General features: G+C 37.5%; 1 protein-coding gene across 3 annotated transcripts in view; it reads left to right on the forward strand.

The window, feature by feature from the left end:
• PTPRN2 (protein tyrosine phosphatase receptor type N2) overlaps window positions 1-25,478 on the forward strand; it is a 632,482-nt gene that overhangs the window by 166,250 nt on the left and 440,754 nt on the right. Inside the window, exon 1 of one of the 3 annotated variants that reach the window (XM_088055094.1) lies at window positions 17,847-17,988. The exons of the other annotated variants lie outside the window; for them this stretch is intronic. Coding sequence (XP_087911220.1) covers window positions 17,862-17,988 — 127 coding nt within the window. The 5' untranslated portion in view covers window positions 17,847-17,861. Of the gene's footprint in view, window positions 1-17,846; window positions 17,989-25,478 lie in introns of those variants that run through there. 3 annotated transcript variants of the gene reach the window in all.

The following is a 25,478-nucleotide window of genomic DNA, read 5'->3' on the forward strand; positions in this document are numbered from 1 at the left end:
GCTACTGATCAATTCCTGCCTTGCTTACTTTGTTTAGAGGATTTCTGTGGCGCCTTATGGATTTTAACCTTTGCATTCATGGTTTGTCTTTTCCATGTCAGTGCTGGCTCTTCTGCAATTTGTTCTCTTTCTGATCTTTGGAAACTGAGGACTGTCTTTGTTTCTTCCTTCTGTGGAAGAAGCTGCAGATGCCCCTTCTTTTTCCTTTTGGATTTCCCTGAGCTCAACAGGCATCCTCTGCTTAGTTCTCAGCATTGGATTGAGCAGCAGCTCGACTGCTGAAAGTCTTTGTATTAGGGATGTTCATGAATGTGCTCCCCTGTTAATGATGACACTGGCAGCTCTGAACTTCATTCTTACCCTCTTAGGTAATTTCAAAGAATTAACCCTTTCCACAGGACCACTGGGCTGGGCAAACACCAGGCTTGAAGTGAAATAGGTGCATAATATTTGTTTTTAAAACACACTTGGAAATGCATCAATCAAATTGCAGTTCATTATCAGTTGTTCCCACACTTGGAATGTCAGAAAGTCTCAATTCAAGCATGAGATTACTTCTTTAGCTGCTATATTCTCTAATAACACCACTTTTGGAAACTGTGAATAACAATATAGCATATCCAGACTAATTATGCCATTTTGTACCATTAATCTGTAATTATAGCCTATTTCCATATTCAACATAAGCCTGTTTTTTTATCATTGCACTACCAGTGCTTTCTTGACTTGTTTATTACCAGGGAATATTTTCCTTTTCTATTTCTATATTCATTGCATATCCTTATCTACAGTTCTGATCTCTCTCTACATGGCCTCATGTTCTTTTAAGATATCAGCTCTTAGTGACGCCCAGTGTTTGACATATTGTTTTAGTTTTTTCATAGGTACTCTAAATTCTGAAACTTTTAGGCTTTTTTCTCAAAATCATTATTTAATTTATTAATAAAAAACCTCAGTGGGTAGATTTTGTCCCTCACACAATCATGACAAGATTGAAGCTTTACTTTGTTTTAGTAACAAGTGTGAATTCCCACAAAAGTTCTTTTTCCCTTCTCTGTAGAAAAAGTAAATATATATATATAGATAAAATTTGTTGATGGCTTTTTGTTTTCCACTTAAGGTGTTTTCTTTCTTTACCTCATGGCCGTGGCAGAGTGCTTCTGACAAATGTAGCAGTTTCCTGAAAAGGCTGAGTAAGGTTAAATTTCTTTTTAAATTCTACTTTTGCTTTTCTTCATGCTGATTCTTAGCATATACTCACTACATTTTAAGCTTCCCTTTGTGTTTTGTTTTGCCTATACATGGATAGACAAAGCAGTTCATGATAATAAAATCATAGTATCCCTCCGGTATTCCATTGCTCAGTTTTTCTTTTACATCTTCTCCCAGCCTTTAAATGGCTAAAAAGGAGTTTGCCCCCATTTTTAGTCTCTATTCCTGTTGTTTTCTGGTTTCTAATTAAACATTGCATAGACCTGCATTACATTTACAGCTAAATAATTTCCAGTCTTTTAGGAAGGCATTGAATGTTCTTCCTGCTTGACTGATCATAGATCATGCATATAGCTTTTAAACTACATTTTGTTCTTTACCCCACTTTGAGGTTTGTGAGGTTTTCCTCACATGCTGTGTCCTCACATTTCTTAACAGGGTAAGATAATTGATTTTCTTTTCCTTACTTTATCTGTGAGCTACTCAACAATGCAAAACCTCTGACTGGGAGAGAAAGTGTAAGACTCCTGAGTCTGTGATGTTTCAGAAACTTAACTTTTTTGTTCCTTTTGTTTTTATGTGTCTCTTTTGAAGAGCTAAAATTCCTGCCTGAGCATCCTCTAGTTCTTTGATACATTCCTAGAAAGCTGTGTTGAGTCTTTAGATGTCCCTTCATCCCTTCCTCACTAGGGAGAGTAATAAAATGAAAAGACTTCAGCATTCCAGCTCAGCTTTTTCTAATTGCTGATGAGTCTCAAGTATTTCCAGGTAAATTCTAACTGAACTGTGTTCTATTCTGATAATGATACTGACGTTCATTATAGTGTTAAACACTGAGTTTTTCATTGCTTTCATAGTTATTAAGTTTTAGCAAACATCCAGCTCATAGTCACATTCAAGATGTTGGGAGGATTTAACACCAGCCAACACTGCAAAATAGTGTGAAACCTAATTCAAAATTCTATGTGGTCAAAAGGTCAGTTGTTTTGTTCACTCACATACCTTTTCTCTTTATAACTCTCCAAATTCCAGGCTTCTCATTTGATCTAAAGGGATCAAATTGAACTGCAAATTAAGTGTAAAAGGCAAGTTCTAAAGGTTTGGGCAATCTCTCTTTAAATGATAATATTTAGAGTCTTCAAATGCATTTGATACTCACCACCCAAAAATTTCTAACCTGATAGACTGACTATGTTTATCCTCACTTCAGAAAAAGCTCTCTATATATCCTAACTGTAATGAGTATCATATTGCACTGAAAGTATTTGGTAAGGTCAGTTCTATGTGACTTGGCCAGGCTGCTCTTTTCTAGAAAAAGAAATAGAGATTAAAAAATTCATTAAGATAAAAATCATTCACCTTAACCCTCCATAAAATATTTAGGGGTAGTAAATACTTTTAAAGAAGTTAGAATTAATTTCAAACAATTTCTAATAAGAAGAAGGGTTAAACTCTCCACCTAATTAAATCATAATAAATAAGTCAATCAGCCCTACATAGGAAGGAAAGTACATTATTTTATGTTTTGTGTTATGATGGCTCTGACATCATCAAAATCTTAACTGAAAACTGCAAGACTGGGCATTAGTATTTTTGCATATATGGGGAGAGACAATGATACAATATTCCTCCCTTTTCTTCCATCAAAGTGAACTTTGCTCTGACATTGCCTGCAGACTTGAGCAGAGGACAGGAAATGCTCAGAAATCAAGACACTAAATTTAAGTTTAAAATTAAAATGTTCATCAACACAGAAAACTTCTTAATACCCATCTTATTAACCTGTGCGGTAATTCCACCGGTAAATGAATGAAAATGGAATGTGGTCCTCAGTGGTAGTTACTTAAACTGAGAGAATTTTCTTTTAGCTAAGAATAACCTTAGAAAACGCAGATACCAAATTCAATTCAGAAATGAGAAAAATATTCTTGAACCCATCTTGTTGTAACTCTACTTTTTCTCCCTTGTGGGCAGTGCAAAACCTGTCTGCTTTTAAATTTTAATTAAAACTTAGATTAATTATGATCATCTAATATTTCCTTTGCTCTGCAGTGTCTGATCACTGTGTATAAGTATCCAAAGTTTAATCTGCTTCTGGTCCTCTCAGATTTGACAGTCTAATTAAGTGCTCAACTTTAGCACTTAGTATATAAGCAATCCCACTTCATATTTTGATAAGATTTTAGATTAAATTGGTCACTTACCTGTTCTGCTGAAATATTTCTGAATAATTTTTATTGTTTTATCTTTACTACTGCGTTCATCTCCTTTAGGAAACAACAGATTTCCTTCCTCCATTATGCTAAAAAAATTTATTTGAAGGCTCAGCCTACCATTGACAGTAAAGCACTACTGGCATTGTTCTGGGATGTCTTAAAGACATTCCTTCAGTGTGAAAATTAATATATAAAAATATGTCAACATAAAAACATTGTTTCTAAGGCTGGTGGTCCATTGTTTGTAAAATCCACTCTATTTTTCTCCCCAGGTTATGGTGACTAAATGAAATGTGCAGATATCTCTTTTTTATTTCTTGCACATGACATTGCCTTTCTCTCTGTTGGCCTGGTCTTTACTTTTCTTCTGTAATCCTTCACCTCATCCCAGATTCCTTGTGACTAATTGTCTTCCTTTGAACTTTGGCAAGACATGACATTCATGTCTTATTTTGAGGCCAGCAGCTCGGTGTCACAGAAAGCTGTAGCACAAAGCCTGCTGTTTCCAGTTAAGGAAGCAGATCTTCTTCCTTATGCCAGCATGCTCAACGTGTAGACAGGTGATCCACATTCTAGTTATTCCAGCAGATGTTAAATGGATGGAGATGTTATTTCAATTGCTCTTAGCAACTCTCTTGAAAGCAGACTTATATTTGCTCTATGGGGGCCAGCTTGACTCAATATAAATAGCTAAGGGGTTGTAAATTTACTGTTAAATCTTCCACCTCTCCCCATCCCACTCCTCCCGTCACATCCCTGGCACAACTCACCCCATTCTTAATGACAGTGACTTCCAAGATGATTCTTGAAGCACTTTGCCTCCTTTTTCTGCTTGACTCTGCAGCTGCTGAACCCACACTGTGAATTCCCCTGGGGTGGATGGCCCCAGCTTACACACACAGGCTCTGCAGCCTCTCTCTCCTGGGGCTCTTTATAAACAGTAGAGAAACAGACTCTTTTAGGGTGTCTAAAAGGGTGTGAATTCAGAAATTGTAGGATGAAATGAATCATATCTTTGATTTCACTGAAAATATTTCTTTAGCTGTCCCCTGACTGGGGAGTCCCTGGCTGATTACCTCTGTCTTTCATTTAGTCACATAAATTTGCTCCTTTGTCTCTCGCTGAGTGCAGTATTTAAGTTCAGCCATATTCCAGGCCCTGTGGAGAGGTGTTTAGAGGAATTCCCTTGTACTATCAGGATAAGTAGCTTCTGGGTACAGCTTCAGTAATCCCATTCAGACTGAGCAGAACCTGACAAACAATTTCAAATTCCCCATTCCAGGGTCACTGAAAAAAAAAAAAAAAATCAACTTTGCTGCAGGTTGCTCTGGCCCTTGCTCTTGCAACTTTTTAGTTATTTTTCTGGAATCCTCTGAGCGCTCATCAGTTACCCATGTAGCAGCATAAACTAATCAGCACTCAGATTCTGACCTTTGTTGAATAGCAGGGGCTCAGGCAGTTTCTAATCCTGCTGTGTTATTTTGGCAAGAACTTTGTTCAACTTATGCTAGAATAGATCCTGGCTTTTTCTAAAACTTCAGTTGGACAGATCATGGTACAGGTCCTTGCCTGACAACTGATGGTATGAACTCATCTTCACCTGAAGAAATTCTGCTTTTAGCCTTGAGAACATTCTTGTGGTCTTATAATTTCACTTATTTTTGTACTTCACAGCTTTTTTTATGAACTAGAGACAAGATATACCTGCTTGCATGTCTTTCATATTTTAGTGACTATGTTGTGTAATATTGTTTTTCATGGGGAGAAAAAGCTATTTTATCTTTATAATTTTCACAAAAATGCTGTAGAAGATCTGTTGAAATAGTCAAACTGCAGTATTTTGCCTCTTAAAAAGGAAGTAGGTCTGGAATGCCTTTATTTAGTACTGTTTCATTAATTGAAAAATACAGCACCTGTTTCTATGTTAATCATTCTTTGCTAAAGCTACGGAAAGCATCAATTTTTATAACAAAACCTGCCATTTCAGACACTTTCATCTCCCTGCTGTTTCACTGAGCAAGGTGCAGCTGAGGGTGGGTGATGCTAAGAAGGAAATTACATTGATTTTCTACTTTTGTCATACAGGAGTATTTTAAGATGTTCCTCTTTATTTTAATTTTTCTTTTTCAAGAGTTCAAGAAAAATAGGAGAAAAATACTCTGATGTTCAAGCCAAGGAGGCTAGAATCAAAACATGCCTTAAAAAAAAAAATCCTTATTTTCTGGAGGATTTGTGCTAGGGCATTGGAAGGGTTGGGTGAACTGCCTGTTCTCAACTGCATTTTGCAGTGGTGTGACCACCTAGGGCTTGAGAGATCCAAGGACCAGAATTAAAAGTCTCTTGGTTTCCTTCCTGCATGGCTGAGCAATAGGCCAACAAGCTCTTCTTTTAATATGTAACTTCCTGAAGAAGTGTAACAATGTTTTTTTCTGGAAAGCAACATATTATTAAGAAAAGATGACTTTTTGCTATTATGCTTCCAATGTCTAGTGGCATAGACACTGTTTGCATCAAGAACAAGGTAGAAGTGCAATGGCTTCTCTTTATTTATTTTGCACAGGTATTAATTTATCAATTTTTGCAGTTTTTTTAAAAAAATAATTTCTCTTTCAAAATTTTCTCCAGCATAAATAATTTCCCAAATGTATCTACAGTCTGGTTAGCTGACTCTGTGTCCTGTGAAAATGTACTTATGTAAATTGGTAAGATGCTTTTAGAGGTAATTCCAGCTATGAAAATCAGATATGATATTAGAAACCCAATGAATCCTTTCATTCAAGTCAGAGATTTTATAACCTTTTATAGGAGTTTCCAGAACATCCATCACTCTGCACAGATGCTGCAACTTCAGTGGTGCAATGAAGAGCGAGCAGCAGGTGGAGCATGCGGATTGATTTTGTCACTGCAGGACTTTGAATCCCACAAAGCAGAATTTAAACAAAATGCAGGAGCCCTGAGAGTAGTGTCACCAGTTCTGAGACGGAGAAAAAAAATATCCTGAGGCTATCATCCCTCTTATGAATTGTAGTGTGGACTTAGCATTTCCTTCCTGGTGGTGCTTGCTGTGTTACTGTATACTCTGAATAATGAATTTTATACTTTACATGTGCTCTTTCAATTTGTGGAGGATTCATCAGGTGTCCTTGTCTATTTTTGAGAGGAAAATTACTCATCTGGGGTTGAATCACAGATATATAGAGAATAATCAACAATCAGTCTCCTTACCTGCTTTGCTACAGTGCTGATTAATGGATTTAAGTTCAGTATTTCTAGATTTAGTTCTCATATTAAGCATGGTCTGTTGTTTCACAAGTGATATTTACATTCTTTACAACTCGTGAAATGCCTTCTGCAGCTCCTATAAATATGAGATTTAAGGAACTTTAGATCAAATTACAGTACATCCTTCATTTCCAGGCAGCAGAATTGCTCAGCTTTGTTTTATTGAGTTAGTTAGGCAATAAAAACTCAATCATTGCAGAGTGCATGTACGTTTGTAGGCTGCTGTGTGTTGGGAGGATGCTTGGTTTTATCAGTGGGTTTGCTGTAGCTGGGCCACGCACAGTGAGAGAGCTACATCAGCTCATCCATCAGGATTGGACTCATAACTCCAGTTAAGGTTATGTGGCTCTTTGTGCTAGGAATTAGCTTGCAAGTCATAGCTTTAAGACTGTGAAAATTACATTCTCAAACTCAGTAATTTTTATTAACCTCTGTATCTATTTGCATTGCTTACAAGTTAAAGATGAGCAGTCTTTGAACCTTTGGCCATTTCCTTCAGTTGTCCAGCATTGCATTTAGTGTTTCTAATACTGAGCATTGTGAACTTGACCTGCAGTTCTTCAAAGGGAATCTTTGAGTTCCTCGAGTGACTCATTTCTGTTTGGCTTCCCTATGGGGTTCAGAACAGAATCCAACTTGTTTTTGTCTTGGCAAAGCCAGGGAAATGTCAGATGATACCTGGAAGATGCAAAAAGCACAGTCCTATCATGTAGCTGGCTTTTTTTGGTTGCAGATGAGTCTGAAAAAAGCTTTCACTGACATTACCCCATGGCAACAAAACACTGTTAGGGTTTTGTAAGCATATAAACAAATATTTACATTTGTCCTGCCCTTCCTTGTTAAGCCATTAGGCTGCTAACATATTTCTGCAGACTGAAATAAAAAGTCCAGAAGCAACCTGTCTGGTTTAGCCAGTTAACAAGTCTGGATGAGTGTAAAAACCCATTGCTCCGGGCTGGTAAATGATGAAGTGCAGTGTTAGCTCACTCAGGTGGTTCATCCAGCTGAACGTCCTCTTCTGACAGTGATTGGTAGCAGATACTTCCAGGTAGAGTGAAGAAGAGTAAGACACAGAGCAAGTATAGAATAAGCTTTTCCCTTGCATCACTTCTGAAACTCAGATTTTTTAGGGATTTCACAATTCTTGTATTTTACTAAGGAAAAACTACTTGCAATACATAGAAGCAACTAAAATTTGCTGTTAAGGCAAAGAAGCCATGATGTGATGAAATAGGAGGAAAGATAAGCAATAATTACATCTTGTCAGCACAGGTTTCCCTTAAAATTGCTTTAAAGAGCAGTGATAGTCAGTCTCTGAAATTTAGTCTCTAAATATTAGTGATTTTTTTTCAAATACTTACTTTCCTCAAGCAAAAAATCATATTATTTGTATTGATTCTTGAGCCCTCTCAAGAAAATTGCAGCACATTTTTGGGATGGCTGTTCTGCTTTTCATTAAAATAACTTCTAAAATTGTTAATAGTTTCCTCTTTTGGCCAGGGCTTCCAAAGTTTGTTGTGAACAACCTCTTGGCATCCCTCAAAGGAGCCTAAATTATTCTAAAGTAGAGTCACAGCTGGAAAAAGTTCTGCATTTCCAAGGACAAACTGCACTGGTGCCAGAGCCCAGGGAGAGCTACTCCTCCGCCTTCTACACCAGAGGACACTTTCTCCTTAATTGTAATCACTGCAGTATGACGTACATGAAACGTGGACCTAGTATTTTTATCCTAATGTTTTTATCCTAAATTTTTATGCCTATCAGGAGTAAAGATTTATTTTCTTAATAAATTAAACTGACTGGTTTCTGGAAGGTTTGTAAGTGGTGATGTGCATAGTAGGAACATGTTTCATAGGAGACTTGCTTTAGGTTTTCACAGTAATAGACCACTGGGCCACTGTCCCAGCATCACTTTTTGGGATATCACATAGCTATATCCACTGTATCTTCTGGATCCTATCAGCACTGATTCTCATTATGAATTTTTCATACATCATATGTTTGTGCTTTCAACGGAAAAGGAAAACACCAGCACCTTCTGGATTGGGCAGGGAAAGAGATGAACTGATTTCACTGAAATGATGATGATGTGGAAAAGTACAGAAAGTTAAGAGCAAAACCAAATCTGCTGTGGACCCATTCCAAATCCTTTTTTGGCAGCCCAAGATTAACTGTGATCCAGCTGTGGAAAGGACCCAATTATTTGCCCCTTAATCTTTTTCTAACTAAGTTCCTGGAAGCTGCATTCCATCTGCCTTGAAATCTGTGTCTTGGCTTATTTTTCACTAAGAAACTCTGCAGCCTCTAAAGATGGACAGCTTTGGGATTCAGAGTGATTGTGCCATATGATACATCATTTGAGTGTTAGAAAAGCTGTTTATGAACAGTATACTTAGTAGATAATCTAATAGGTCCATTTACCCTTTAATTTTTTACATTGCTGTTAATTAGTATCAAATTCTGGCTGCATTGAAATACTGCTGTTGGCCCCATTTTCCATTGATGTCTCTGGGATTGAGCTTAATTTTTAATGTTCTATAGTGAATTTTCATTACTCTAGGAAAAAAAAATGTATTTTTTACTATACCAAAAAAATGGGATTTTTTTTCTATATTTTTTTCTTTCTTTATGAAATCAGTGACAAGGCTGATGCTTAAGACAAATTTTTTTGGAAGCATTACACTAGCAGAAAAGCAGTGTTTTGAACCTGCCAGAAGAAGTGTGCCAGCATACTCCAGATGCTGTCCCAAAATGGTTTAGCAGGATCTGGGCTAATTGTATCTCCCTTACTTAAATTCTCTGTGTGGTCATTGCTAAGGGGGATTATTTTGACAAGATGTCTCTTTAAGATACTTTCTTAGTGGCCCACTAACTCTCTCTAAAATTGTAGTAAGCATGTATTGGTAACAGGTGCTCTTCTCAAAGTCTTTTCATCAGTTTTTTTGTCCAATGAATTTTTGAAGAGCCCACATATGATCAAGACTTGCTGGGCGTGTGCTCTGCCTCCCTTCTGCTGGGAGAAGTGATAGAGAAGGTGGCATCAATTCATTTGATGCTGTCCACAGCAGAGCAGGCACATGTGGATGGGAGACACAGTGCTGAGGTAGACTGTTAAGGGTCTCTCTCCCTTATTCTCAGAGATGTCAAAAACATTCCAGGATCTCATAAAAACATGTTGCCAGGCAAATAATGCAGAACTGAATTAGTTTGACTATTTTGCTTCTGTGTTCCTGTTGAAGAAGCAGGTTCATCTAAATGAGGCAGCATAAACATGAAGCAGTGTTTGGGCTTAATGTTACAATTTATGAAAAAAACCTTAACTGTCAAAGACTTAAAAGGTTCAGCATCTGCTGTATCATATACTGCCAGCCTCTGCGGGGGAATCAGGGCAGCACATTCCAGAAAAGCAGCAGTAAGATAAAAGCACGAGTGAAGTTAGAATCTTTCCTTTGTATTTAGAAAGTTTGCACTGAAGACTAACATATCATTGAATGTATTTGTCCCCATTCTTCCCCAATTTTAAGGCTTTCACCCACTTAAAATATTTGTTGTTTGTTTATTATGTTTTTTGGGGTTTTTTTTATTTTTAATTACAATAAAATCTGAGCACCTTTTAATTTTCAGTATTTGGGTTCTCTATCTCTGGTAGATAAAGAATTAATGTTATCCTCATTTCACAGATGGGACATGGAGACTAAAGGGTCAGGTTCACAGAGATATGTAAATATTTATATTTCCATTGATTTCAGTAGCAAGTCTCCTACCTACATAAGATGCTTAAATATGTTTTTGGTCACGGACCTTGGTGATTAGCTGACATTTTACAGGAAATCAGTAATGACACAGGGATCTGAACCCTTTAGTGTTCTTTGAGTTCATATTTTTTTTCTGTGTGCTTGCTGAGATTATGAGAAGTCTAAGCCTTCCATTCTCACCAAGCTGATTTTAGCATAATGGGACAGAGGTAGAGAAAGCTGCTTTGATAGCTGTTTGCCTTGGGCATTATAAAACAGAATTGACTTTAAAAAGGCATTTACAAGTGACCTAGTGCTTTCTGGGAGATGGGCACTGCTGCTGGATCAAAAGCTAGAGGAGATACAGCTTCGGGACAGAACTAAAATCTCTCTGTACTGCTAAAAGAATCAGTATCAGAAGAATTGTAGGGGGGAGGGTGGCTGAGGGGAAAGCAGTGTAGGTAAAAGTGATCATTTCTGAATATTTATAACCTCTTTTGTGCTGTCACACAATTGAAAACAAAGGAGGTGGAGCCTGTGTTTGTAATTAAACTCTAATTCTCCAGGTCAGAGGGTAAGTTGACCTGTCTGCACTATCTGCTTTTCAGGCCAACATATGGTGTGATTGATATTGGCTCTAGAGGGGTCCTCATACAGCTGGAATGCTGGGGATGTGAATGTGATATCAGTTCTCTAGGGAGAGCTGTAAATTTAACATTGGGGGATAAAGTGAATACAGTATCAATAAAAAAGATATTGCTGCTATTTTTGTCACCTGTGCACTGACACTCACAGCACTGGCAATAACATGGGGGTCAAAGCACCTTCCAAAATGTGATGAAGAACTTACTCTGTTCTTCAGTTTCACCACTGGGGAACACAGATCTGATTTGAAAATAAATAAGTAAGGTCTCTTTCTTCCCCTTTGATATAAGAGCTGTTGATGCGGCAACAAAGGTTACTTGAATTAATTCTGGAGGGGAATGTAAATACCAAAGTGTAGGATAACGGGATAATTATATTGATTGTTAGAGTAAGGGTATTTTCTTCTCCTGCATGAAAAAAAATAGTCTTTTCTATGTTAAATATAAAAAGAAAGAGTAAAGGAAAGACTGTTTAAAAAACAATGTAGGAAAAACAGTAGAAAAAATTATTGAAAACGCTGCCTGCCATCAAATGTAAGCACTCCGAGTTCAAGAAGGTAGTACAGGTTTCAGGCTTACTGATTTAAATTGAGGTTGGATTGGTCCTAAGAACAGCTTTTTTGTAGTCCTTTTCATCTTGAAGGATAAGGTTATAATTACTTATTTAGCATCTATATCTTTATAGGTCTTTGATTCCTGTGGCAAACACAATTGTGAAAAGCATAGCAGACTTTTTTTGGTTTCAATTAGGCAGATTTTTGATTTTTTTAATCAAAAGTGGTGAGTGAAAAATTAAACTAATACATTACAAATAATAGACTTTTAATTCTTTTAACCAAACTCTGCAGAATGTTAGAAGCTCCTCTGGCAGACTTTGTGTTTGCTACAGAATAGGGTCAGTACAGGCAGAGTGTGGAGAACCTACAAACTTCAGAGACAACAGCCAGACCCTAAAGAGCATCAATGCAGCACATGGAAACTCTGGAACAAGGTGGGTTGGCATATGGACAGTAATTTTGCTATTTCAGGAGCCCTGTAGGAGTGAGGACATGCGTATGTCCTTGCATGCCCAATTCATTCTGTCAAGATTTGAACATACAGCTTTAGGCAAGAATATTAGATACCTTAAATCTGCTACATACAAAGGCATTTTTCTCAGTTCAATCACTTCTGTACTTTCCAAGTGATTGGTGATAGGAAATCAGTAGGTTATACCTGGAGTTTCTGACTGATTTTTCCTTCCATCAAAAGTCCAGAAAACTGAGAACTTATCTGGGGATTTTAATGGTGGAAATTCAATACTGAAGCCTCATTACCATTCTGTTATGGATTCCCTTCATCCGATATCTTGATATTACCACTTAGAGCAGTAAAATGGTTTCAATTTATTAAACTAAGTGTTTAGTTGGAGAAAATCAAAAGTGCATGCTAATGTCACTGTATTGACAACCCTTCATCCTTGCTGTGGAGCTGCCTGTATTTGTTACCATTCCATGTGACGTTCTTGAAACGTTGGAGGCTGAAGCCGTAGTGAAGACATTTCTGTCAGATCACTGCTGCTTAATTAGCCAATGTTGCTTTCTACAGTCCTGCTCAATAGTTGTACTCTTAAAATTCCAGGCTTTTCCAGGGACCCATGTACATTGTGACTTGTGTAGCATGGTCTCCGGCCTGAGTATTTCTGAAAATTCAGTGTACAGAAATTCAGAATGATTTTAAAAGTACTCTTTTCAGTTAGAAAACTTGCAGTATAGAGAGTTTTGATTTGCCTGATTTTGAAACATGTTTGCACATGTTTTCTTGAATTAAAATATATATGTTGCTAACTAATTGGCTGAGGCTTGATTGACAGACCAAAATATTTTTAATTGCAAATCCTAAATCTAATTTAAATCTCATTTCATCTGTTCTAAAGAAGCTTGACTGATTAAAGCCATTTAATTTCACTGCCATGCAATGGATATGATTTTAGTGCCACCTTTTTTTTTTATCTGGCTTTTCAATGTGAGCAGTGCAAATGATGCCTGTAGACCTGAAGGGAGACAGGGTTATACAGTCTGACTACAAAACTTCAGTATTACCCACAAATAGAAAAGATAAAAGTTAAAGAATAAAACAGATTGGTCCTTGTCTCCTTTAAAAATACACCTTGAAACTAACTCAAAAGAAGTTATCATCATAAAGTGTGAGTGTCAACAGCTATCAGAAGAACAAATATGTAAGGGTGATGCTAGGTATGAATGCAACTCTTTTATTTCTGGGTTAACATGCTTAGATTTACTGCTGGTAATCTGTATTTCCATATTGTCATATAATTTGGACAGTGTGAAGGAAGTTTAGATCTCTTTGAGTGAGGTACACTTTAGAGAAAGGCATAATATGATAACTGTAGTAGCTGAGATACTTGATAAAAAACAGCCCTAAGTTTCTGACAAGTCAGCTTTTCTTCTAAAATAAATAAAGAAGGGCAACAGGCACGGGAGTTGAAGTGATGTGCCCCTAGGTGGGGACATACTGTCAAGGCATTGAAGGAACTACACTTTGCTATTTCCCCTGCACTGATTGTTTTGTGGGTGAGGTTTTAGCCTCTAATATTGATAGTCTGGCAGAAGTCATCTGAACCTTCCTGGGGAAGAAGGAATGTCTCTGTTTAAGTGTTAGGGGGAAAAAAAAGCAACTTTCTGTATGTGGAATTCTGTACATGGAATAAAAATGCAAATTGCAAATTCATCAGATAAATGCACTGGTTCACCTAAATCTGTATACTTTGCTTGTCCAGGGAGGTGGGAAAACTCACATTTCTTGTTGTTTTATCTAAGCCTGTATCTCATTTCTGACAGTGCCAGGACAAGATATATGAAGAGACTTTGGAGAGTCTATAGATCCTGTAATTAATCCTGTGGTAACTGAGGAAGTGCTGCAAGGCGGGTGTCTCCTATTGTACAAAGGAAGTCTTTGTTCCTGTTTGATAGAACCTTGAATACCTTTGTATTTACTCAAACAAATACCCTACCTTAGTCCCCTACCAGATTCATCGAGTCAGGTAGAAATGAGTTCCTCTCAATTATTTATTTACCTGATATGACTTTGCTGTTTGGTTTAACCCAGCATTTCAAGGATGACCACTGCCTGCCCATTGCATTTGTTTAGCTCAGTCATTCATTAAGTTTTGAATTTTGACAAAAAGCCACTGAAATACCTTCAGTGTATACATTTGGTGGCTGGCTCAAGGAGAGTTCCTAAGTGAACACCCCTACAGGGGGTTTCCTTGATGTGTTTGGCTGGGTGATACAGATATTTTGAAACAAGCCACGAGATGCAGAGGACCACCTGAAAGACAGAGAACATTTTAGAAGAATGAGAACGGTAAATAAAGGTGAGAAATACAGATTCTGGTGTAGGACCTGTGGTGACTTAAGGAGAATAGGACAGAATTGCAGGAGAAAGCAGCAGAGATCCTCCTGTCTTGGAGGGAGTTGGTATTTCTGTGGAGGTGGGATATGAACCTTAAGGAATAAAGGCTTCAGCTTTTTTCTGTTTCATTAGACAGTCTCATTGTCTGGTGTAGAATCTGTTTCTTGTTTGGTTTTGGATAAGCAGGCCAGCACTGCTCAGAGTATTAGTGGGGGCATTCAGATGTTTCACTATTTTAGGACTAGTAACAGCCTTCTTGTGCTCCTGTGTTCATAGTTGTGAACAGTGAAGCTTTCCATTTATTTTCCCCTAAAAGAAGTAATTACATATGTTCCCAACAAAGTATAGCTATAGGTTATTTTGTCCAATACATACAAATTTCCATTTTTCAGCAGTTAACTTTGTTTTCTCAGATTCCCACACTTTATCAAGAAGCTGATTTTTCACAATGTTGTCAGATTTCCCTTAATTTCAGGGTATATACTAAACTGTGACGATGGCCGTGCCACCTGTCGCAGCTCCTTTATAGACCATTATTAAATAATCCAAAGATTCTAAAGGACCTTCTATGTAAGCAAGAGAACTGAAATGGAATCAAAATGTATATAATTGTAAATGCAGGATGAAAATGGAATTCTGCTGTTTTTAAGTTGAATATCAACATTTTCCATAACACAAGTGTTTATTGGTAGCAAGTGAAAAAATTTATTGATGGAAATGTTTAAAATAAATAGCAAGGAGGAAATGCTTGCATGGGACTAAATGTGGTTAGAATACTTTTGGCCAATCATTTATTGAATTTACTCTCTGAAAATCAGCATTGTCACTACTTACAGTCCTAGGAAAAAGAGAGGCAACCAGTGGCAGTCACAACTGAGAGGGCCACCCCTCCCTTGCCAGAGCTGCCCAGTTCACCATTTACTGCCTCTGCTAAAATTATCCTGCATGTGGAGACTCCTGGAAATGGAATATTGGTAGGAGTTTCCCAACCTGTATCACTGCAGCAGCAGGAGAGGTGAGTTTAACCCCTATTCGTATAGCATCTTTCTCACTAAATGAAGATATTCTTTGAGAAGCAGAATGCATTTGACACTGTATTTACCATTCATGTCTACTATGAACAGAATTATTTTATAGACAGACACATTGTTCTCTCACATATTAATTTTTTTAAATGCATTTCACTTCTGCTGACAAGCTATTAAAATTCAACATTTAAATGTCACACTATGGCATGTAATTTGCTGTCATGAAAACAACTATGGATTTATTTTCTAGTGAGATTCTCGTTAGGTATTGAGCAATATGTCAAAACCAAAAAGTGTCATGATTTCATAAAGGGGGGAAAGGAGAAATCCCCAAATGGTATGGAATATTAAAAATCATCTGTACTGATAGGAAGAGATTCAATGGCTCTGGTTATTATTTTTTTCAGTTTGGAAAAGGAAATATAATTTTTCTGGTAGGTTGGAGTTTTGATATAATTCTGAGTAAGTCAGACCAATCAAATGCAAGAGATAATTATTGAAGCTGAGTTTAGTCAGCTCTTGAATGGAGACCACCAGTGATAAACTGAAGATGATATACAAAGCAGTCGTCCTGCTGCTGTTCCTTTTTCTTCTTTCTGAGTCTATTTAACATTAAACTGATAATCCAGCATGGCTCTAAAGAGGAGTGTGCTGTTTCAGACACAGATGCCACTGCAGAGTACAATGCCTTGATCCTCTCTGGATTTTAAAGATGATAGGCACCTTTCTCAAGAAACAGCACATAAGTATCAGTGACTGACACAAACTTAATTTGGACAATTTTCTTTACTGAATTCTTCCCACACCCGTATAAAATCCATTATATTTATTTAATTGTAGCCCTTATCAGCTGTTCAGGTTTGTTTTAGGCTATCAGACAGGCACTGTATTCCAGCCCTCAGAGGGCAACATATTAATCTCAGCTGAAAAAAAAAGGGATTTATAATTTTCCACTGCTTTCATACTAAAAGTTGTTAGTAACAGTAATAAAAATTATTTTATGCTTAATACTGTTTGATTTAGTAGTATTTTGAAGGTCCAGCTAACAGCTTATTTTTCATTCCCACATTATCCATAGAAATTGCTTTACTCCTTTCATTTTTGCTAAAATATATCTAAAGTGAAACCAAATCGCATATTTGTTATTTCAAAATATTTTCACTGAAAACTATTTCATGTACAATAGCATATTCAATAACAAAGAATGTGATTGCTTTCTTTGGTAAATGTTATATTATCCTCTAGACTTCTGTAAACTTCCCCCCTAAGTGATTTTTCTTTTTTGTCCCCGTCTTCTGTTTTTCATTTTTACTGAATCTCTAACAGTATGCATAGCTTCAATGTGACTACAGAACAGATTTTCATGTGAAAAGTACTGTGAAAGATTTTTAGTAACATTTTTTTTTTTTACTGTCAGGTTACCCTGTCTTTCAAACAGCCCTTTTAGAAATTCTGTTAAAATGTGTGTGTCTGGTGTCAAGAGCATCAGATCTAGGCAGGGATGGGCAAGCATTTAAAATGACCTGTCATTGCCAAAGGGAACTGGTAAAGAACATTATGCTGCTCTGAAAGAAACCTATCCATGCTAAAGTCTTTAAAAGTTCCTGTATGGAAAAAATGGGTGGAAAAACCATGTCTATAAAATTTTTAAATGCAACTGTGCATTTTATTTTAAACACAGAACAATTTTTAGAAAAAAGTATAGAGATAAAATTAATACTATTGCCATGGTTGTTGCAGAACACTCCCAACATGGACTTTGCTTTTAAAGTCTTTTAATATTCTGTTACAGAAACCAAATATCAAACAGAGAACAAAACCAGTCTTGTCTAAGAATCGATGCCTGCATTATACAAGCTGCTGGTTTTAGTTGGGGCCCAGGGATTTGGCATCAAGGGCACTAACCTGGCTACTGCAGATAGAGAGGCAATCATGGAGATCTACAAAGGAGTTATAATTGTTAGTGCAGTTAATGAACAAATCTTCTTCCCAAGGCCTCATTGGTTGCTTTTGTAACAAAATCCTGTTGCAGTTCTAGGAAAGGTTTTGCTCTTTGAGAAGCAACAAGTCCAAGTCTGGTGACAAGAATGAGGACAGAGATATGTAAAGAGATTGCCATACTCAGCTTTTAACTAGGAAAGGGAAATATGATAAAATGAGAGGTGCAAAGAACCTGATCCCTTTCAATACTAAACCTCAGTTTAGTTTTAATTAGGCTCACCTGCAGAAGATTTGGAAGAGCCAGGTGAGAAGCAGCAGGTAGCTGTATGAAATCTCACTGTGATTGCAATAGGGCTGCAAGGTTGATGGGATGAGCTCAGAACACTCTAAATGAAGTCTCTACTCACTTCCATCTCATTCCTGATATTCCTCCCCTTTACTGCCACAGAGAGGAGTACCCCACTATTTTTATTAGCAGGTCACCAGGTTCATCTTTCAACATGCTCAGCCACTTCTTGTGAGTGAATCCAGGTAGAAATTGTAATGTTAAAATAATTAGCTAAAATGTCCAAGATGTTTTTGTTTTTGTTAGAGAAGTAGAGTGTACTTTTATGTCTTTGCATCCCAGTTAGCCACTGACAATATGTGGGATTGGATGGGACTCAGTATAACTGTGTCAGCATATTGTTATTCCTGGGTTAATTAGCCCTGCTAACATCTGCAGGGCTTTGTTTTGTATCCATTATAGTTTTGAGAGTGCAAACTTAAGTATCACGTAATGGTAGTGCATTTATTGAGTAGATATGCTATTTATGGTAAATTTTAGATTCTCTTGGTGTTATAAATGCTAAGTCCTTACCTTAAATTTCTATCTGATTTTTCAGGGCATCAGATTTCTGCTTGCCATGTTTTTTTTATTTACTGAAGCTTTGCTTACTTCTAGTGATTTCATTGTGTCGATCATTAGAAGTAGTGGGTTGAGTATTACTGCTTAAACAGATTTCTATAAAAGGCCTACATGTATTGACTTCCTGTTCTAAAGTACCTTACAGTGTGCAAGCCTTATCCAGTTTGCTGGTTTTCTTCTCTTTTCACAGAGGAAATATTTTGGGTTTATTGCTAATATACCGCAGGAATCTAACCACTTGTTATAAAATTTAGTCTGTGTACAAAGAACCCAGACCAGTGTCTTCAAATGCACCATATGTATATTTTGTCTGGTACTTCTCTGAGAATTTATTTTTGTTTGTTTAGTGTGATATTGAGTTTACACACAAGAGATTTATCTGCCTTTTATTTAGTAGATGTTTTGTAGGCTTTAAAATTTGTCATCCAGTTCCCTGTGGACTGTCCAATTTACAAAAAAACTCCCTACCTAAGTCTGCAGCTGGTTTTGGTAGAGAAGGCAGTGGATGAACAATCCCAGGACTGAATGATGAACAGTTGAATTCACTGTTTTCCAAGTTAGCGAATCGGTGCTTTGGCTGAAGTACACAATCCTCTTCTTCCATCTCTAGTGAGTAGATAATTCAAGGTTTAAATGCCCTCTAAAACAACTTTTTTTGCCATTCCAGCTATAAAGAATTGGGCTATCATTGGGTGCTTCCCCAGGGATGCCTTTTAAATGGGAAATGAGGGGGAAATTAATCTTGTATCACCCTTTGCACAAGCAGGAATTTTGCCTAGTAGACTTAGGAGAAATTAAACTGAGAGGAAAACATAAAAATGAGTTTTTGTTTGTTGTTGTTTTTTTAAGAGTGATTAAAAATAAGTTTTCCAGTGATAAGTGTTCTTCTGCCTATGTCTCCAAGGATTATAATGTTATTGCTATCTAATTGATCCAAGCCTTTCCACTGCCCATGGTGGTTCAGAAGAGCTCGCCAGGGAGAGGCTGTGATTAGAGTCACAGCCCTTTTACTTTTCACAGAGCATTCTGTATCCCAAAACACAACCTTTTCCCTCCCATTTACGTGGCATAGACTGATAGTTAGTGCTGTCTAAATGCTGCAAATGAGCTCCTTGCTACTCTAACATTCTCTAGGAGTCATAGATTATATTCCCAGGCCTAAAGCTGTTTACTGCATCCATCATCGGTACCACTAAATGGTAGTTCATCTAATCTGCCTTAAGGGACACAAGTGAATTTTGTCAAAGTAGTCTCAGATAAATGATTGTACAATATACATTATTTCTCCACAGTTATTCCTAAATACATTTTAAGGAAAATATATATATATAGTGGGAAAAATGATTGGCCTCACAAAAAGAGTAAAAAATAAACCTTTTCGTGAGTGCGGTGACGCACTTCACTTGTAGGAGAAGTAGCATAATGTTTATTGATATAAACCAGTGATTTAACAAAGCTAAAGTGGTAACTTTTAAATAGTAAATGTATTTAAATATGCAATGTAGCATTTAAATAGGAAGTGCTACAGTGGTTTAACAAGATTCAACGGCAAAGCACACTTGATCATTTACTGCATAGAGGACAGGGTCAGACAAATCTTCCAGGAAGACCCTACCATTGAGTAATGAGGCTTGTAAAGGACCCCCTTGTGTTCCAAACTCCTTTCTGAGGTGAGTTCATGTGTGGCTGGTTCAAGACTTAGACCCAGGCTTGTTTAATAATTTATTCTAAAGGATTATATGTGCACATTAATCCTGTATATCACTTAGCTAAGACTCCAAAGTCTCATCTCTCTTATTTCCAATTCACTTACTGAGTACCTGGTGTGATAAGCGTTCTCTCAGTTTTGATGTGTAGCCTTGAGAGGTGTCCCTACTCAAGGGCAAATCCTGGCATGAAGGCCACTGCTGTGCAGAGCTCAGTGGGCCCTGGGCTGTCCCTGATTGTGGAATAAGATGATTGATTTATAGTCATATTCTCATTCTGGATGTATTTCAGCTGGCGTGTGCTCAACTGGCCCTCAGCTGTCAAGTAAGATGTTTGGCCTTCAGCTATTTTGGTTTTTCCTGTCTTCCCAGAGTCCAGCTCAAGCCAGATGCAGCCAGCATGACCACCACTGGTGGCTATTGATTAAGCAGGAAAGAAAGGGGAGGGGAAGGACCACAACATTACATTAGCTGTAAAACATCACACACATTCAATCAGGCACTGCCAGCATAGAAATCATGTTCGTATGCTTGAATAACAGTGTTTTTAACTGCATGAACACATATAAAATTTTACTATTTTACAGTCTTACTTCAGAACTAGACATTTATTTCCTTACCTGGAAAGTTATGAGTGGTTAAGGTGACTGGGACTGAGCAAGACCTTGTTTCTGAAAGGCACAGGATAACTCCAGTCTGAGCAGAGAACATCAACTCCTAGCAGAAACTGCTTGTCATGTTGCAGGAGGGAGCCTCTGTGTCTTAAACTGAATTATAGAAATCTATGTCAAGGAAAAACGCTCTCTTCTCTCTTGGACATGGCAGTAGAGTAAATATATCTAAACAAGTTCTTTGAAACATTCCACAGACTTTTCTGCAAGATGAGGCATTGTTAGATGAAAGAACTGCTCAATGCCAGTTTTTTTTTTTCCCAAAGAATTACTAGCAAGATCAAATCTAAAACCAAATTGCTTTCAGTACAAGATAGCATGATGAATCATTTTTTGGCTTATTTTCTATTTTCAGACCTCGTTCTTTCATTTTTAGTGCCATTCCAAAGAGCCAAGTATGCATATAAAAGGAATGGCGGGATTTTGGCTTTCTCTTGAAATGCCAATTAGGGTACTGAAATTATTTTTAAGAAAGAAAAAGGAGTAATCTTAGAACCCTAAACCTAGAAAACACTATTCCAAAAGGAGTTGACATTCTGTGAAATGGGGATAGGGTTAAAGCTAAGAATATAAATTATTATCCAAGAAAAAATAAGTGTATGTGGTTCTGTTTCCTGCTGTCTTGTTAAAATGATACAAATTTTTGACAGCTATGGGAAGGATGGGAAGAAATTCAGAGAAATGTGATAGAGGTTTAAGCTTTACGTTGGTCATGGTTTAAATCGCCTTTGAAAGTATTTTCACTCCAATGGATTGTGTAACTGTCATATTTAAGGTTGTGCAACTGTCATATTTAAGTAACCTGTGCATTTACAGTGAGATGCACTGGAAAAGAAGTTATAATTGCATTATTTTGTCTGTTTTCTTAAATTTTGAGTAATGTGGAAAAAATGTGCCACTTTTTAATCCTAACTTGGAATAAATGAAATCAGGAATGTTATTGTAGCAGTATTGAGCCAGAGCAAATTGCAGGACAATGGATTTAGAGTAGAACTAATCAAATATTGGAAATTTTCATCTGTAAGAAATCCTCACATCTCAAAGACATTGTCTTGGGGGATATGGATTGATGCTTGGGGGGAATCTTTGATAATTCTGAAATAAATTGCATGTAACTCATTATTTTAGAACTCCCAGAGGCTTGAGAAGTACCATCTACTTGGAAGTCCTGGGAGTTTCAGCTCCTGTGAACTGAAGAATTGCCAGGATTTCTTGTCTTTCAGCTGACAGGTTGTAGCTCCCAGGACTTCTTGTACAGCTTTTCTTTCTAGGTGAAAGGGTAGGAAAGCAGGTTCCTGTGAGGTATTTTCCAGAATGTTTTCTAAACAGAACCTCCGTCTCTGTAAACTTCTAAGGTAATACAACATTCAAATCATGCTTCCTTTAGAGTAGTCACTGTTACCTGTTCAAACCCAACAGCAGTACAATAAATCTCTGTGCTTTGCTTTTCCAACATTTTTTCTCAGTACGTGGAATTGTCTTATTAGGCATCTTACAGACATAAAGCTGAAATATCCTCCAACACAGCTGAGGAATCATCCCAGGTACATATACCTCCCTGATAGAAAATCACTGCTTCAAATGAGATGGAAAGAAGAGATTGTTGATTGTTGGAGTGGAGAGGGAAAACATTTGGGTGAGGGAGCATTAAACTCTAAATTGCATTAATATTGGTTAAACTATTTTGTCTGGCAATTGACCAAAACAGATAACATCCTGTATGGCTTGGGGATGTCATTAGAAAGAATGATCATGCTCTAGTAATGGCCAGTGATCATCTGGTGATTGCCCTTGTGATTTTCTGGTAAATTTGATGCAGTGCAGTTAAATTTTCAGTGACCTGAGTGTGGGCCATGTCCCTGGGGCTATTTGCATAATCTGAGTTACTCTTACTTGGCAGTATCTGACAGCAGTAATGTTGGTGCTGTGAACCACTGTGGTTCCTCTCAGCTGTCGATTAGCAGGAGGAATATCTTCCTGTGACAATTTTCAGATATCTCCCTGCAATTTAGCACTTTATCCTCATCTCTGGCAGTGTTCAAGGTCAGGTTGGATGGGGCTTTGAGCAACCTGGTCTAGTAGAAGGTGCCCTGCTTACAGCAGCAGATTGGAACTAGATGATGTTTAAGGTCCCTTCCAGACTAAACCATTCTGTGATCTTATGGTGATATTTTTCACCAGTAAAAAGATTTCACAATCCCCATTGAAGCAACAGTGATTCCAGAGTGTCGTTTCAGAATCTAAGATACTTAAAATGAAAAGAATTGAAAAATCAGCTGTTGTTTTGCAGTGGTTCTTACCAGTCTGATCAATTTTCCTATTGAGATGGAGAAGATTAGATAATCATAACTTTGCAAAAAAATGTTTACTAGATGATGAAGGAAGCAGTAGCCCCTTTTCTCTTAGTGGTTTAGCTGCTGATGTAAATAGCTTTCATTTTAGCATGAAGATGGGACCCCCTTGTGTCAAACATGGTACAAATACATGAGAGATTGTTTCTCCCTCACTGACTGAATCTATAAAAACTTGTTGTAGGCATCATGATAGTGATGTTCCAAAAACCCAGATACTCAGTGGTGCTGTCAGACACACTGAGCAGGTCACCAACACTTGTTCAGTGAACAGCAGTGTCTCTCCTATTAGTCCTTATTTGAGATCTCAGTCAGATGTTTCATAAAAAACCCCAAGATTGATGGCAATCCTGGATTTTAGTTCTGAAAGGTTATGTTCCCAGCTAATGATAGGATGTTCTTTTGATTCCTCAAAGGATAATTGTCATGAAATTCAAGTTGTCAAAACATGTTATTGGGATTGTTGGGAAGAGTATAAAGCTTTAAATAATCATTATGTGATGTCGGCAATGATACATACATAGACACCTGTTTTAGAGCAGAAGGGAGAGGTGATGAAGGCTAAAAGTGAGAGGACACTTGAGTGAAGGTGTTTGCTGTTTTCTCCTTTCTAAGGATTCTGGGAATCATCTTAGCACAGCCTGCCCTCGGATCTTGTAACTCCTCTCAGCTGTTGCTGTGTGCTAATGGTGACTTCAGTGCAGTGGAGAGCCAGGCTGGATTGCTGAGAGAGTCTGAGTTACGAGGAGATGACTGGGTTTGGGTCAATATTAATGAAAACACAGGAGGAAAAAAATTCTTATCTTCAAATGGGACATGGAGAGAAACACTGTTTTTAAATTGTTCAGTAGAAAAAATTAGTATTATAGTGGGTTGAATCATTGTGAGTTTATATTTTCTGTGAATAATGTAGATTGCTTTGTACTGTGAGTGTGCAGCAGAGGTTGGATAGTTTACCTTTTTGCAATCACCCTGGAATCAGTGGATTCCTCAAGTGTTGCAACATACTTGAGTCCAGTCAGACGTTGGTAATTATTACAGCTTCTCTTGTGATTATCAGCAGTTTTCTTCTGTTGTCATTCAAAATTTCATTTCTGAATTAACTTCTTTGTAGCCATTTTACCAATCAATACTTCAGGGTCTGAAAGAAGGGAAGAGAAGCTGAACAAAGTGGCATCACCCAGAAGGATTTTTGTATACAGAGGGCATGAACGTCGGGTCGTGCTCCAGGATCCATGTGATAGAATTTTCCTTAGTGTTCCTCAGCTCTGATCTTACTACGAACTGGAGAGCTGGAGGTGAGAAGTTAGTGACAAGCATGCTGAGCTGCCACATGCTGCCCAGCATCTCGTTGAAGGAAAAGAAACTCAAAAAGGCTTTGACCCCAAACTACAAGATGCATTTCAGACCTAACACATTTTTCTGTTCTGTATTGTTGGGATCATTTCCTACTGAGATAGATACAGCCAGAGAAAAGAATGAATATTTTCAAGTAGTTTACACTGCCCTTATTGTTTCTCCTCTGCACTGGGGTGACTGCTTAGAGGAAATTGTTGATAAGTTGAGAAACTTTCACTTGTCTCTCACTGGGACACAAAAGCTTCAGTTCCCCTGATCTCTGGTTGAAGGCAGTCAGAAAAATAATGCAAAAATACAGGACTCTTGAAAGGCACAGAGGGCGAGAACTTCAGGAAAGTAACCGAAATGAACAATACTATGCAGTAGATTTCATAGTGACAAATCCTTATCGTATATGCAGTTTACTGTGTACATTCTTGACAATTACATAAAGGCCATACGAGTCACTCTGCAGGATAAGCACTTCTTATCAAGAGAAAATCGGAGCTACTTAGCACAGAAATGTCATTGAAAATCAGGGAAATGGAGAAGTAAACCAGGATCTAACACCATGGTTTGGAGCCAGATGTCTCTTCTGACCAGAATCATGCCATGAGCAGAGACTTGGGGTCTGAGAACAGCACCCACTGCCTTGCACATCTGTGGGAAAGAACCTGCAAGATGGGATGAGGAGAAGGCAATAAAATTTCCTTTGACATGAGAACTGGGGTGGGCATTTTGGGCTGAAGGCGTTGGAAAGAAAAAAAGGAACAGAAGGTTATTTCTTGAGAAATGCTCATTTAACTGGAATTTAAATGAGAGCCTCATACAGAACTGCCATCCCAACCACCAAATTAAAAGCAATCCGTATGTTAAAGAAGTCAAGAATATAAACAGGGAGGAGGGAGAGATAAGATATTTCAAACATTTTAACAATTACCCTGAAACTAGATTAGAGTGGAATCCAAAGAGAGATCTTTTATCCTCTGTGGAACAGTATGAGTAATTCTTGTTTTCATTAAAAGTTTTCATTT

This window comes from Pseudopodoces humilis, chromosome 1, assembly GCF_049639895.1.
Source record: "Pseudopodoces humilis isolate 2021_Gansu_Grassland_sample_001 chromosome 1, ASM4963989v1, whole genome shotgun sequence".
NCBI classification, from domain to species: Eukaryota; Metazoa; Chordata; class Aves; order Passeriformes; family Paridae; genus Pseudopodoces; species Pseudopodoces humilis.